The sequence below is a fragment of the Hemiscyllium ocellatum genome, chromosome 8, assembly GCF_020745735.1.
Source record: "Hemiscyllium ocellatum isolate sHemOce1 chromosome 8, sHemOce1.pat.X.cur, whole genome shotgun sequence".
NCBI classification, from domain to species: Eukaryota; Metazoa; Chordata; class Chondrichthyes; order Orectolobiformes; family Hemiscylliidae; genus Hemiscyllium; species Hemiscyllium ocellatum.
The window spans coordinates 78,963,870-78,979,923 of record NC_083408.1 but is presented as its reverse complement, the minus strand read 5'-3'; the positions used below and the strand labels follow the sequence as shown (position 1 = coordinate 78,979,923).

The 16,054-nt window shown below is 38.6% G+C and overlaps 1 protein-coding gene across 2 annotated transcripts in view; it reads right to left on the bottom strand.

Moving 5' to 3' along the window:
- The window catches only part of LOC132817944 (ena/VASP-like protein), a 267,584-nt gene that overhangs the window by 195,937 nt on the left and 55,593 nt on the right, over positions 1-16,054 (bottom strand). For both annotated transcript variants that reach the window (XM_060828496.1, XM_060828497.1), the window contains exon 2: positions 13,619-13,663. In XM_060828496.1, the coding sequence (XP_060684479.1) occupies positions 13,619-13,641 (23 nt within the window). In that variant the 5' untranslated portion in view covers positions 13,642-13,663. The remainder of the gene's footprint in view (positions 1-13,618; positions 13,664-16,054) is intronic.

The window sequence follows — 16,054 nt, the reverse complement described above, 5'->3', positions numbered from 1 at the left end:
CAACTTGACTAGCTGGCTACCCAACCTGATCATTTTGGCCAATCATCCAACTCCATTCCTGAACACCCAACTAACATCACCCAAGTCGCCAATGTTGCTGAAATACCCTGTAACCAGCCAACTAACTAACTCCACTATAATCTCTGACCACCCAAATAAGGCAGAGACAACATGGTTTTCTGAAAGGGAAATCATGTCTGATCAGTTAGTTGGAGTTCTATGAGGATGTAACACTTCTTATGGATAAAGAAATCCCAGTGGATGTACTGTACCTAGACTTCCACAAGGCATTTGTGGTTAATTTGTCAACAATATCTGTCCTCAAAGGTTATTACAAAAATATAAACTAATGGCATATTGGTAACATATTGGCATGGATAGAAGATTGGTGGCTAACAGAAAGCAGAGACCTGGTTTTTCAAGTTGGTAAGATGCAAGAGTGGAGTACCACAATGGACAGTGCTGGGCCCTCAAACATTTACAACTTATATAAGTGATTTAGATGAAGGGACAGAAGACATTGTTGCCAATTTTGCTATTAACACAAGAACAGGATGGAAATTAAATTGTGAAGAGAACACTAAGAGACTACACGAAGATATTGATAGGTTAAGTGAATGGGCAAAGATGTGACCAGTGGAGTATAATGTGGGAAAATGTGAAATTGTCAATTTTAGCAGCTTTCGGTTCAGACAGATCTGGATGTCCTCCTATGTGAATAATAAAAGGTTAGGTGCAGTACAAAATTAGATAGGTTAACAGAATGTTAAATTTGTCACAAGGGGACCTGAATACAAAAGAAGGGGGATTATGCTTGAGTTGTGTACAGAGCAATGGTCAATTGCATCTGGATTACTGTTTGCCCTAATTGGGTATTTTTTTTTAAATTAATTCACAGGAAGCCAGGCTAGCATTTATTACAGAGGGCAGTTAAGAGTCAACCACATTTCTGTGGGTCTAGGGTCACCTGTAGTCCAGATCAGGTAAGGATGACAGTTTCCTTCCCTAATAGATATTTATGAACCAGATGGATTTTTCCAACCATCAACAATGGATTCAAGATCATTACTAGTCTCTTAATTCCAGATTCTTATTGGATTCAAATTCCACCATCTGTCATGTTGGAATATGAACTTGGGTCCACAGAACATTTCTTGGCCTCTGGGCTAACAGTCCAGCAATAACGCCACTAGGACATCACCTCCCTTATTTAGGGAAAAATGAAAACACATTGGAGGCAGTTCAAAAAAAAACATTGGACAAACTAATACCTGGTAAGAGCAAACAGTTTTATGAGGGAAGGTTGGACAGGTTAGGCTTTTATCTGCTGGAGTTCAGGAGAGTAAAAGGTGACTTGATTAAAACAATTAAAACCTGAAGTGTCTTGACAGGGTAGTTGCAAAAGATGGTTCCTCTTATGGGAGAATCTACAACAAAGGGCCAATGTTTTTAAAATCAGGGTCACCTCTTTAAAAACAAAGAGATGATTTTCTTTCTCTCAGAATGCCATGAGTCTATGAAACCCTCTTCCTGTAACGGTGATGGCAGTAGAGGTCTTGAATATTATTAAGGCTAGTAGATAGATTCTTGTTAATCAAAAGGTGAACAGGGTTAGGGATCAGGGGTAGGCAGGATTGGAGACTGGAGGTGACTACCAAATCGCCTATCATCCTACTGAGTAGTGAAGCCAACTTAAAAGCACTGATTGGCCTATTCCTGCTCCTGTTTCAATTGTTTGTGTAGATATAACTGGTTCCCCCAACCCAAATACACCCCCACTCTCCAATCCATTCTCTAATTCACCCATTCAATAACTAATTCACTAGCCCACTTTCATTCATTAAAACACTTGAGACTTTTAGATATATAAACTGAATACAGCAGCTACTGTGTAAGAAGGGAGTATGTCTGCTCCCTACCCTGACTCTCCTACAATTACTGATCTTAAGCAAGAAAGGATTCACTAGTCCATTTATATTCCGGACAGAATTTGAAAATGGTTCAGGAAACTTCACGGGTAGATTAGATTAGGTTCCCTACAATGTGGAAACAGGACCTTCGGCGCAACCAGTCCACACTGACCCTCCAAAGAGTAACCCATCCAGACCCATTTCCCTCTGACTAATGCACTTAACACTATGGGCAATTTAGCATGGCCAATTCACCTGACCTGCACACCTTTGCATTGTGGGAGGAAACCGGAGCACCATGCAGTCTCTGGGAGAATGTGCAAACTCCACACAGACAGTCATCCGAGGCTGTAATTGAACCTGGGACCCTGGTGCTGTGAGGCAACAGTGCTAACCACTGAGCCGCCTGAGTGGCGGATAGTGATGGGTAGTGGCAACGTGGCGACAATTGTTGCTGACCAGAAGATCAGCACCATTATTTTCATGCTGGGGACTTAGCTCATGATAAACTTAATTCATGGAAACTGGTGAATCTGGAACTGATACAGACAGTTAAAATGGAAATGAATGTGTTTGTGGAAAGAGTGCATTAACAATTAGAAGAAATAAGTGACTAGTTAGCTTGGCTCTTAATGCTGCAGGACCACCTACAATCTCCAGGAGTCTTGTCAATTGCATTCGGAATTTTCTGGAGCTTTTCCCTGAATAACCACAAACTTTTCTTTTCTACATTTGGCCCTCTGAACAGAAAGCATTGTTGAGAACATGAAGATAGTGAATATGGCTACACCTTTCATCAGTCCTCTTTTGCTTGTATATTGACACTACACAAACTAGCAATAATCATATTTCTACTCCTACCTTGAGCAAATTTCACACCCTCTTTAACTGCTTTCCACAAACAAACATTCTGACTATAAAACCCTTTGAGATATTTCAAGGTCACAAAGCCCTGATGATACAAATTTGTTATTTTTCTTTCTAGACAAATTCGCCAATTATCAACAACAGTATTTGAAGTATAATATTACAGCTACAATGAAAAGTTGAATGTTATTTTACATGGCAAGACATTACATTGAATAAATGACTTAACGGAAAGAATATAAAGCAAGAAATAAGAATAGGCCATTCAATTCATCTGCGGTCTTCCTAGCTACAGTCATTGTCCAGGGACAATCTAGATAACTCTGGACAAAACTATAATTACTTCATCTCCCTTTGAAAAGTTCCACAATTGCTGTGGTATAATGTTGTGAATATCTCAGAAACGTGGCTGCAAGGGGGATCAGGGCTGGGAACTGAGTATCCAAGGAAACACATACTATTCAGACGACAGGCAGATGGCAAAGGGGTGTGCTTACCTTATTAGTAAGAAATGAAATTAATTCAATAGCAAGAAGCAATATAGCGTCAGAAAGCATAGAATCCGAGTGGGTAGACTTGAGGAACTCCAAAGGTAAAATAGGGAAGAAATTCAGTCAGGAGATAGAATTGGCGCACAACAAAGGCGGTATTACAATATCATGGGGGACTTCAATGTAGTCTGGGAAATCAAGTTGTTAGTCGATGTCAAGAAAAGGAATTTGTGAAATGTCTGAGAGGTTTTATTTGAAGCAGCTTGTAGCATAGCCCACTAGGGAACAGGCAATTCTCAGTTTAGTGATGTGTAATGTGGCAAACTTGATTAGGAAACTGAAGGTGAAGGAACGTTTAGGAACCAGTGATCATAATATGATAGAATTCATCCTGCAGTTTGAGAGGGAGATGATTGAATCAGATGTAACAATATTACAATTAAGTAAAAGTATCTACAAAGACATGGGGAAGGAGCTGGCCAGAGCTGACTGGAAGGGAGCCTAGCAGGGAAGACATTGGCACTGTCACAGCAGGAATCTCTGGGGTAATTTGGGAGGCAGAGCAGAAATTCATCCCATAGGAGAAGAAACAAGCTAAGGGAGAAGGAGGCAACTATAACTGATAAGGGGAATTAGGGACAGCATAAAAAACAAAAGAAAAAAACATACATTGGGAAGTCAGAGGATATGGAAGCCTTTAAAAACCTGCAAAGGTTAACAAAAAGACAAAAAAAAGGGGAGAAAATGAAATATGATGGTACGCTAGCTTGTAATATAAAAGAAGATTGCAAGAATTTTTTAAATATCTAAAAGATAAGAGAGGCAAGAATCAACATTAAACCACTGAAAAATGAGGCTGGAGAAATTGTAATAGAACACAAAGAAATAGTGGAGATTTTGTAGAAGAACTAAATGGGTACTTTATAGAAGTCTTTACACTGGAAGATACATGCAACATTTCAGGACTTCAAGAGAGTCAGGGGCAGAGATAAGTGCGGTGCCCATCAGAAAGGAGAAGATGCTGGGGAAGCTGAAAGGTCTGGGGTGGATAAATCAACCAGATCTAATGGGCTACACCCCACAGTTCTAAAGGATAGCTGAAAGGATTGTGAAGTAGACAAGCAGGAGATTGGAAGAGCACAGCAAGCCAAGCAGCATCAGGAGTTGGAGAAGTTGTTTCGGGTGTAACCCTTCTTCAGGACTGGGAAGGCATTGACAGTGATCTTTCAGGAATCACTGGAGTCGAGGAGGGTGCCAGAGTATTATGGCTAATGTTACACCCCTGTCTATGAAAGGATGGAAGCAGAAGATAGGAAACATTAGACCAGTTAGCCTAACTTCATTTGTTGGTAAAACTTTAGAGTCCATTATTAAAGAAGAGACTACTGAGCACGTGACCGTGCCTGGTAAAATAGGACAGTCAGCATGGATTTGTTAAGAAGTCATGCCTGACAAATTTGTTAGAATTTTTTTGAGTAGGTAACAAGCAAGTTAACAAAGGAGAGCCAGTGGATGTGGTCAATTTGGATTTCTGGAAGGTCTTTGAAAAGGTCCTGCACAGAGAGCTGCGAAATAAGATTCCATAGTGTCCAGAGCAAGGTACTGGCATAGATAGAGGATTGACTGGCTGGCAGAAGGCAGAGAGTAAGGATAAAGGGCTCTTTCTCAGCACCGTGACTGGTGATTAGTGGAGTCCTGCAGGGGTCCTTGTTGGGAGCACAATGATTCATGTGATACATTCAGGATCTGGACAAAGAAAGTGAGGGCATTGTTGCTAAATTGCAGATAATAAATATTAAGTGGAGGGACAGGGCAGGTTGCAGAAGGACTTGGGTGCATCGGGGAGTGTGGGCAAAGAATTGGCAGATGGAATACAATATGGGAAAGTGTGAGGTTATCACTTTGGTGGAAAGAGTAGAGGTATTAACTATTTTCTAAATGGGGAAGGCTGCAGAAATCTGAAATACAAAGGATCCTGGGAGTTCTAGTTCAGGATTCTCTTAAGGTTAACATGCAGGTTCAGTTAGCAGTTAGGAAGCAAATGCAATGTTAGCATTCATTTCAAGAGGCTATGAATACAAGAGCAGAGGTGTACTGCTGAGGGTGTATAAGGCTCTGCATTTGGAATATTGTGAGCAGTTTTGGGCCTTGTATCTAAGGAAGGATTTACTGGTTTTAGAGAGTCAGTCATACAGCATGATCCAACTAGTCTCTGTGGACCAAATTCCCAAACCAAACTAGTCCCACTTGCCTGCATTTGGCCCAATATCCTTGCAAACCTTTCCTATTCATGTACTTATCCAAATGTCTTTTAAATATTGTAACTGTACCTCCATCCATACTGCCTCTAGCAGTTCATTCCACGTACGGACCGGTCTCTATGTAAAAAAGTTACTCATGTCCTTTTTAAATCTTTCCTCTCTCACCTGAAAAATATGCACCCTAGTTTGGAGCTCCCCCATCCTAAGGAAAATACCCTTACTATTCACCTTATCTATGCCCCTCATGATTTTATAAATCTTTATAAAGGTCACCCCTCAACTACCTGCACTCCAGTGACAAAAGTCCCAGCCTATTCAAACTATCTTTATAACTCAGACCCTCCATTCCCAGTCCTAGTCTATCCAGCCTTTCTTTATAGTTCAAACCTTCCATACAAGGCAACATTCTGGTCAATCTTCTCTGGTCCTTCTCCAATTTAATAATATCCTTCCAGTCCATAGTATTCCAGAAGAGGCCTCACCAATGTCCTGTACAACCTCAACATGACATCCAAACTTTTATACTTTGGAGGGGGTCCAGAGAAGGTTTATGAGTGTGATCCCAGGAATGAAGAGTTTGTTACACGAAGAGCAATTGAGGATTTCGGGTCTGTATTTGATGCAGTTTAGAAGACTGAGAAGGGATCAGTTTGAAACTTAGAATACTGAAGGGCCTGGATAGAGTGTATATGTTCCCGGTAGGAGGAGAGATTTGCATCCAAGGGCACAGCCTCACAGTGAAGGGATGGCCTTTTTGAATTGAGATGAGGAGGAATATCTTCAGCCAGAAGTTGGTTAATCTGTGGAACTCATTGCCACAGTAGGGTGTGGAGTCCAAGTCAGATGAGTGTAAGACAGAGATGGATAAGTTCTTGATGAGTCATGTGATCAGGTGAAGAAGGCAGGAGCATGAGATGGAGAAACATATCAACTGTGATCAAATTTTGGAATAGATTCAATGAGCTGAATGACCTAATTCTGCTCTTATAAATTGCAGTTTTATGGTCTAATTGAATTCTGACCAGTAAGTATAGCAAAAATATGGAGGGTGAAAATATTTTAACTCTCCTGGAATTTAGGTGACTCCCCCAGCTTCAGACTTAGAGTATATTTATGCTTTTTACACAAGTGCACACTTCAGTTTTATGATACAGTACTTGACATCTACAATGTTTCCAATTCACAAGAATGCTAATGCCGACCAATTTGCACTCTCCTCCTGTGCAGTATAATTGTGGTGTTACTTTGGAGTGTCATTCTCGTCAACTGACCCGATGAAAAGCTTCGACAAATTGTGCTTTTTGTTTTAAGCGATGCACAAGTTCTGTAAAATCAAACAACATTTTTTCCAATATTGACAAGGCCTAGTTACCGCTCCTCTCTTAACCAGACAATAGTTATGTGGGATGGGGAAAGCTTTAAAAAGGAAAGAGGAGACACTAAAAATAACAACACTGAACAAACAGGCACTTATTTAAACTACAGTGATTATAATAAAATCATGTCGAGGTTTTATGCCACCTAAATTAGAAAGGGTGAAAGTAGGATCATGTGCCTTTCATATGCATACTTAATTTCTAGAGATTGTACAACCAGGTTAACCAATATAGTTATAGAGTAATTGAATTATAGTCTGTATTGGTCCTCTACGACTAGCACCATAGTGCTGGTAGTAGAGGCCGGGTGGCACAGTGGTGAGCACTGCTGCCTCACAGCGCCAAGGACCTTGGTTCAATTCTAGCCTCAGGTGACAATTTATGTGGAGTTTGCACATTCTCCCCATGTTTGCGTGGGTTTCCTCCGGTTGCTCTGATGTCGTCCCACCATCCCAATATGTGCAGATTAGGTGAATTGGCCATGCTAAATTGTCCACGGTGTTCAGGAATGTGTAGGTTGGGTGCATTAGTCAGGGGTAAATGTAGGGGAATGGGTCTGAGTAGGTCACTCTTTGGAGGTTTGGTGTGGACTTGTTAGACTGAAGGGCCTTTTCCCACACTTCAGGATTTTATCACTCTGATGTCTTCTTACATCGCTCTGCATATTTTTGTCTTTGGATATTTATCCAATTCTCTTTAGAAAGCCACAACGGAATTCTGCTCTAGCATCCTCCCAGGCAGTGATTCCATATCATAACTACACATGCTGCATTAAAAAAAACTGTATTCCTATCACTTTTAAGTCATTGCTAATCTCCTTAAATGTCTGTCCTTGAGTTCTTGTCTGAAAGGGTACAGTTTCTCATCCATTCTTTCTCCGCTCTTCATGATTTTGAGCATTTTTATCAAATATTCTCTAAATCTCCTCTACTCTAAGGTCAACAACACTTGTGTTTATTGTGAGCAAAATGGAATAATGAAGGACAGAAGTTTTACTGCAGCTATGCATGCCCTTGGTGAACTTACAGCTGTGTTCAGTTTTGGTCTACTTATTTGAGAAAAGAATATAATTACATTTAGAAGCAGTTGAGAGAATGTTCACTTAACCTATTCTTGGGATGAAGGGCTTGTTTTACAAGGAAAACTTGAACATACTGGGCCTACATCCTTTGAAGTTTAGAGAAATGAGAGGTAATTTTGCTGAAACATATGATCCTGAGGTGACCTGAAAGCATGGATATGAATGCAATGATTTCTTTTAATGGGGAGGCTAGAACTAGGAGACACAATTTAAGAATAAACTCATCTTCATGAGAAAGAGGACACAATTTATTCTTAAATTGTGTCCTCTTTCACATGGAGATGAGTTTTATTTCCCCTCAAAGAGCTCTTGGTCTGCAGACATTTCTTCAGAAAGTAGTGGAGGCTAGTCATTGAATTCAGTTGAGGCAAAGTTTTGATTGAAAAGAAAATCAAGGGTTATGGGTGTAAGTAGGAAACTGGAAATGTCAAGACAATAATCAAATCCGCCACAGTCTTATTGAATAGTGAGTAAACAGGAGACTGGAAGAACACATCATGCCAGGCAGCATCAGGAGGTGGAGAACTCAACGCTTCGATGTAACCCTTCTTCAGGATGGGGGGGTGGCGGGGTTGTAAAGAGAGCTGCAGATAAAGGAGGTGATAGGGGCAGAGTGGTGAAGACAGGTAGAAAGTACGACCTGCTTGGTCAGTGGGAGGAATGAATCTAGTAAGTGAGTGGGAGCAGTGGAAGGTGGGGGGGTAGGGGTGGGGCTAGGAAGTGAGTCGGGGGTAAGAAAGGTTATTTAAAAGTGGAGAATTCAGTGTAGAGTGCTCTGGCTTGTAGGCTGCCCAGGCAGAAGATGAGGTGTTCCTCCAATTTGCGGTTTGGTTCATTGTGGCAATGGAGGAGGCCAAGGATGGTCATGAAGAAGGGTTACACCTAAAGCATTGATTTCTCCACCTCCTGATCTTGCCTGGCTTGCTGTGTTCTTCCAGCCTCCTGATTGTCTACTTTGGATTCTGGCCTCTGCAGTTTTTTTTGTCTCTAACCTTATTGAATAGCGAGGCAGGTTTGAAGAGCTGAATAGCCTACTGTTGCTCCTAAGCCCTATGTTCCATCCTCATCTAAACCAAATTTCCACATCCCGGAACCCATCTCATAAATCATTTCATGCGCTCTAAAGCCGTCACATCATTTTTAAGGTGTGGTGCCCAGCACTATCAATAGTAAAGCAGTGTCATCAAAGCTTCATCACAACTTCCTTGTATACTCAATGCCTTGATTTATAATGTCCAGGATCCTGTGTGCTTTATTAACTGCTTCCTCAAACTGATCTGAGTGGGTTGTACAAATATACACGTCACTTCACTGTGCCTGAACTTCTTTAGAATTTGTATCCTTTGCATTACCCCATGCCAGTCTTACAACAATGTAACACTTCAAATTCAGCTGATTTAATTTCATATGCCATGTATCTGCCCTCGTTCCAGTGAGGTATGAATTATTCAAGTCCTTACACAGAAATGTACGTTGAAAAATCTTTCTAAAACACTGGGTATATTAATCTACAGCTATTTTAATATCCATGATCTGTCATTAGAATTAGTTACTCACCATTTGCTATGCTGCTGATTTTGCAATCATTTTAAATTATGCTTGTCAAGTTTGGATTATCTTTAGAGTGGCCAGACTGATTGATGATCATTCATATTTGTTTGTTAAAATGCCGGGGCTACAAGGTTTAGATGCATGGAAACGAATCACACTCCATGATTTTTACAATAGCAGATAAAGCCAATACTGTGAGCCAATGTTTTCTTTTTTACTGATGTAAGCTCAGTTTTTAACATCTGATGAAATAATTCAAAGCATTTTAATTTCTTATCACAGTTCAGATATTTTAGGCTTGGGTCCAGTTAGATTGATTTGTTTCTGACCTGCCTCCAATGCCTTTACAGCCTTGGTGACCAAAGTAGTCTACAATATTCCAGACATGGTTGTACAAGTGCCTTATCATCAGCCCAGGGGTTTGTATACTATCGCTTAATTACACATCAAGAGCTGGTTACCTTCCTACTGGTCTAGTACACTATGTTCTTGGGTTCACGAGTCATGCACCAGATCTCACTCCAGTGTTGTGATTTGTAAACTGCTGCCATCTACTTTATGATCCTACCAATATTTCCCTTTCCTAGATTTATTGACTTACATTAAAAAACATTTGCAGCCAAGAATGACATAATCTATACAGCTACTTCTGGCACAGCCTCTCTTCTCTCTGCTCATAAAGCAAGCCAACTGCCATGTTCCAGTACATTATACTCTTTTGGTCAATGTTTTTACAATTGTAAGAAACAAGCCATTAAAAAGTCATGCTTCGCATTTAACTTTTGGCATTTTGAGCTTCAGACAGTCCTAAGTCTCAAATAGATACCTAATTACATATGGACACAAAACTAATTGCTGAAGGCAAATCCATGCATGATACCGGAAAGGAAATGGACAAAAGGATTGCAATCAAAATGGACCACAGGTTCATGCTTTAAAGCTGCTGAATTCAATATTGAGTCCTGAAAGCTGTAAAATGCCCAAGTGGAAAGTGGTGTGCTGTTTCTCTGTTTGCGTTAGGCTTCACTGGGACTCTGCAACAGGCTTGGGATGAAAATGTCAGCATGGGAGGACAATGGCATAGTGTAATGTATCTGTAATATTTTGCTTTCAATAAGCAACAATGCCTGGACTCCTCAAAGTTTTTCCTATTGTGATTCGAATGAGAACCAACCTCATGGACATTTAACTGTAGGAAATCTTGAGGCTTACCGAGAATTCATCATTTTAAAGATCTTCCCATCAATGCAAGTGTCAATTTAATCTATAAAAAACACATGCTTGACATGAAAGCTACTGAAACAATTACAAACTGGACCAATATTTATGTTATTATCTGAATAACAGCAATATGCCAGCTGAAGCAGCCATTCCACTTCTTTTGCCTGTTCCAGAATTCGAGATCAGGGACGATCATGTACCTCACAGCCAATTTCCTGCTCTATCCCCAATTCCCTCAATGTGATTAATATCTATAAACTGATCAATGTCAGTCTTTAACTTACTTAATGATTCAGCTTCCACATCCTTTGATGCAGAGAATTTCAAAGATTCTCCTGAGTGAAGGAAGTACTCTCATCTCAGTCCTAGATGGCAAGCTTTTATCCTGAAACTGTGTCCACTGCTTCTATGACCATCCCATACCTCCACCAATGTTACAGCCCCACACCAGGAGAAATATCCTTTCGACATCCTACTGCCTTATTATCACATCCTTTAAAATAGATTACAGTACTTTTTGCTGCTACTGACACCAAGCGAACAGATGTGTAGTCCCTTAATTTCTCTCTCGCCTTCTTTAATGAATGAAGTTACATTTGCAACCTTCAATCTGTAGGCACCATTCAAGAACCTACAGAATATTGAAGTATGACCAGTGCATTTGTTATCTCTACAGTCATCTCTTTTAGCAGTCTTGAATGTAGATCATCAAGTCCTGGGGATTTATTAACTGCCATTCTCATTAACTCCCCCGATTCTGCTTTTTATACTGTTCTGATTTGTCATTCTCACAACACTCTTGGATCACAGTTATTTCTTGGAGATTTCTTGCCTTGTCTGCCATGAAGGCAGACACAAAATAATTGATTAGCTTTTCTGTCATTCCCTTCCCCAACATTAAACTTTCCTATCTCTGCCTACAATGTATCCATATTTGCCTTTGTTGACTTTTTTTTCTTTTTACATACTTATACAAGCTTTTACAGTTCATTTTTATGTTCCTTGCTAGTTTACATTCATAATCTAGTCTCCCTTTTCTTAAATCAGTTTCTTAGTCCTCCATTGCTAAATTCTAAAATGTTCCCAATCTTTAAGGTTTCCAAAACCAGAACAGTATGGATGCTGGCAATGTAAAACCCACACAGAAAATGCAGGAGAACCTCAGCTGGTCTGGCTGAATTGGAAGGGAGAGAAACCGAGTTCATGTCTTGAGTCCAATATAACCCTTGCTCAAAAGAAAATTAAACTACCCGAAAGTGTTTCTACAAAGATTACAATTTAAAGAAAAGGGCAGTATGTAAGGTAATACTGGTAATAATTCACCTTTGTCATCAAATATGAAGCAACAGTGCCATAAACTGGCAATTACTGTTCATTTTCACAGGTTGCAACACAAACCCTACAGATATTCTCTTGTACAGAACCGTTCTATTTTTGATAATGGTTCATTTTCACATTACACATATGTTGATGTATGACTAAAAATAACTAACTCAAGGAAAAGCTAACCACATTTCTAATTTTGCACTATTAGAAATAGTTTAGGAAATTTAAAATATAACTACTTAACATAAATGCCAAATAATGTGCTTTTAGTAGGAGATGGTGGCGCACTGGTAATGTCAATGGAACATGGTCCCAGTTAATGCTTCAGGAACACAAGGCTAAATGCCACAAGGATAACTGGTTGAATTTACTAAATTAATAAATATGGAATTGAAAACTAGTGTCAGTGATGGTAACCATGAAGACGGTCATGACTGTTGTAAAAGTCAATCTGGTTCACTAATGTTCTTTAGGAAAGCAAATCTATCATCCTTACCTGATTTAGCCTATATTTGAATTCAGGCCTTCAGATGTGTGACTGACTCTTAAAATCCTATGAAATGGCCCTAGCTTGCCACTCAGTCAAACAGCAATTGGGTACGGACAAGAAATTCTGACCTTCATGATTTATTTAAACTCTGCTGTGTTGTTTAATATTACAGCTTATAAAAAGTGACATATTTTGAAAATTGCTAATAAAGATTTAGTACATAAAGTTTACAAACAATGTGTGGCCAATAACTTTATTGCTCATTAAATATTTGATTTAAATAAGATGTATAAATAGCAGAGGTATATTTATATAAATATTCAATTTATCCTGTAATAATGTCTTAGATCTTTTCTATAAATAATGCCAATAAAACAAAAAATTATATTAAAGAAGTAGTAATAAATGAAACTTTTTTTAAAATTGATGCTAAAGATTATTTGTCTAGAAGATAAACATGACCTTTAATGATTTGCTACAATTCAGATACAGAGACCTAATATTATTCTTGTATTGGACATAATGTTTTTCTGAATTTTCCTTATTATAAATTATATCAAATTGCAATAAGTTGATGACACAGGAGTTGTCAGTGGTGTCAACATAATAATCCTGTTCCTGACAACTGTATTCGTCACTATTAAGATTGAATTCAAGTACACAATATGTCCGTGTTGAGGGCAGGTTCTGTTCATCATTGACTCCTCTCTTCCAGCAAACCATCCTTCTCTGACACTTTCTAATTAATTACCTCATCCATTTTTTGGTGAAGCTACATGTAAGCAAGCTTAATAAGAAACACACTAAGGATAAGGAAAAAATATTTTAGCTTCAAAATAAAACTCAAATCTACTTGCAGCAATGAATAAGATATTTAAAATGACATAAATTCTAATCCATTACATATGAGGTTTCAATTCTGCTCATCATCTTTAAATATGAATGAGAAAGATCTGACATTCTACTTGCTTTTTATAGAATATTACAGACATAGCATTCAGCCGTTCGATAAAAAATAAAGCATTGACACAGTAGGTTTCCTACCTGAATTCTTCAGTTAGATACATGGCCTAATATAAAGGGTAGATCCTTTTGAAGAATTCAAAAAAAAAGCAAATCAGCATGAACACATCTCTGCAATTTCTAGAAATGACTGAGTCATAAATATGAATAAAAAGGATTTTAACAATCAATATGATGCCTTTCGGTTAAGCAGAAAGAGCATGCCTGCAGTCTTCTTGCCAGAATGCTGCACATTATGATCAGCTTGTAAGGCTGAACTATGTGATGATTCCAGCAAGTTTCATTACTATGACAGCTGTACATTCACTGAAACATCTTTAATGAATTCTTCCACATTTATCATTCTTTTTGTACACAAAATTTAAAACGATAACTGTGACAAGCTACATAATAGATTATCCACATATTTACTTTAACCATTTCACAGATGCTGCAGAAGACAGATATTTACGCAGCATTATGTTGTATTAAAATGAAAACCTACTCCTGAGAGATCTATGAGACAGATTCCATAGGTGACCATTGTTTAAGATGCAGTTGAAGGCCAATGGCGTCCTTCACTGTTGTAATTTATATGACTTTTTTTCAGATCTATAAATAAATCAATGCTGACATTTTATTTAACTATGTTCAAAATTTTGTACAACTGATCATTTCTGTTTGGAGAAAGATAACATTTATTTGAAATGATCCTGAGAGACCTGGTAAACAAATACTTGTAAAATCATAACCTGTTAAGACCTACGATGGATTCAAGAACAGTGCCCCAATTAGTTAAGATTTCCAGCATTGCAGATTTTTTCTTTTGTTCCAAATAAACTGTTGGAGCTTTGCAATCATGTGAGAATCTTGGTGTACAAGAGAAATGCATTTCACACTGCAGACTTCAATTTTCTTTTAATTTTGGACAATGACAATTAAAGTGCGTTGCATAAATCGCCTTCCATTATGTCCTGGATTTTAATAAAAACATTGACTTTAAAACAGCTATTGTCTTTGTCTTTATAAACAATAATTATTTACTTGCAGGAGGTCCTCAATTATAATAAATGTTATAATCGCTGCACTGCTTTTGTTTCACTGAAAACATCTGGTTCTCCCTCTAGTGACTGGATGAAAGCACTGTAAATCATTATGACTTTTTTTTACTCCACTGATTATGAAGCAAGGACAGATTTCACTGCCAATCTCAAGTTGCCCTCAAGAGGTGGCAGCGCATCTTTTTGAACTGCTTCAAAGCAGTTTCCACAAAGCTGGTACAGAATTTGATTAAATGACAATGAAGAAACAGCAATAAATGTTGAAATTAGCTTAGTGTCTGATATACAGGTTACCATGCTCCCAGAAAATTGCTTTTTTAGTCCTACTCGGCAATGAAAGGTACAGGATTGAGAAAGAATGCTAATACGCTTGAAAATTGATGCAGTGTATCTGTAAGTAACACACCGCAATAGTGGATGTTTACGCAATTGAATAAGAACATTAGAATTAGGAGCTGAGTAAGACCCTTCAGTCCCCTGCACCATTCAATAGAATCATGGTTTACCTTACAATTTAACCCTGTATTTTTGCACTCCATACAAATCATTTAGTCCCCTAGAACTTCATTTGCTTCCAGTGATCTATTGTCTTCAATATATTCAAACAATTGTACATCAAGGCCTTTCTAGGGTATAGATTCCCAAAGGTTCACAACTCTTTGAGTAAAGGGAGTTCTCTTCTTCTTAGTTTGAAATGGAGAATCCAGTATGGTGACTCTGCGATCCTGTGTTTTAGACTTTCCTGCCAGGAGATAAAGGGCCACTTAAGTGAACTATGCTTTCCTGTACAGCACAACCATTGTGCATGTTGTTCTGGCTACATACATTTAAATAAGTGAAATGTATTCCATTATGTCTTTGCATATATCTTCTTGTTGATGGAGACACTTTAGAGCTATTTACCACCAAGCAATTGATTTCTGACCAGGGCAAGTAGTCACACACCTTCTGTGACTCATGTTGCAATGTCAATGGAAGAAACATAAATCAATATTACCAGTCATAATAACACATTGTGCAAATGCCACATTATTAACAGGGTTGTACTTTACATTACATAAATCAGGACATATACAAATTAAAATGTTTTGATGGGCAAATAATTCTTCCAATAAAATGATAAATTTCAGTTTAAATAGTTGATACAAGAAAGATGTGTCTTTCAAACCAAAAACAGTTGCATCATCCCTGTAGATATGTGGCACCAAACGTAGTTTCAAAGCTCTCTAATTTAGCTACTCATGTAAAGGATTTCTCACTTTGCCCACCCAATCAATTCAGCCCTTGGGTCATGTTTACCACCAGTTACATTTCATCCAACATCTCCTGAAAAAGCAACCTGATGGCACACTCCTACAGCATATCCCTAACTAGGCTAATGACAAGCTGGATGGCATAGATTCCCCAGAGATACCTT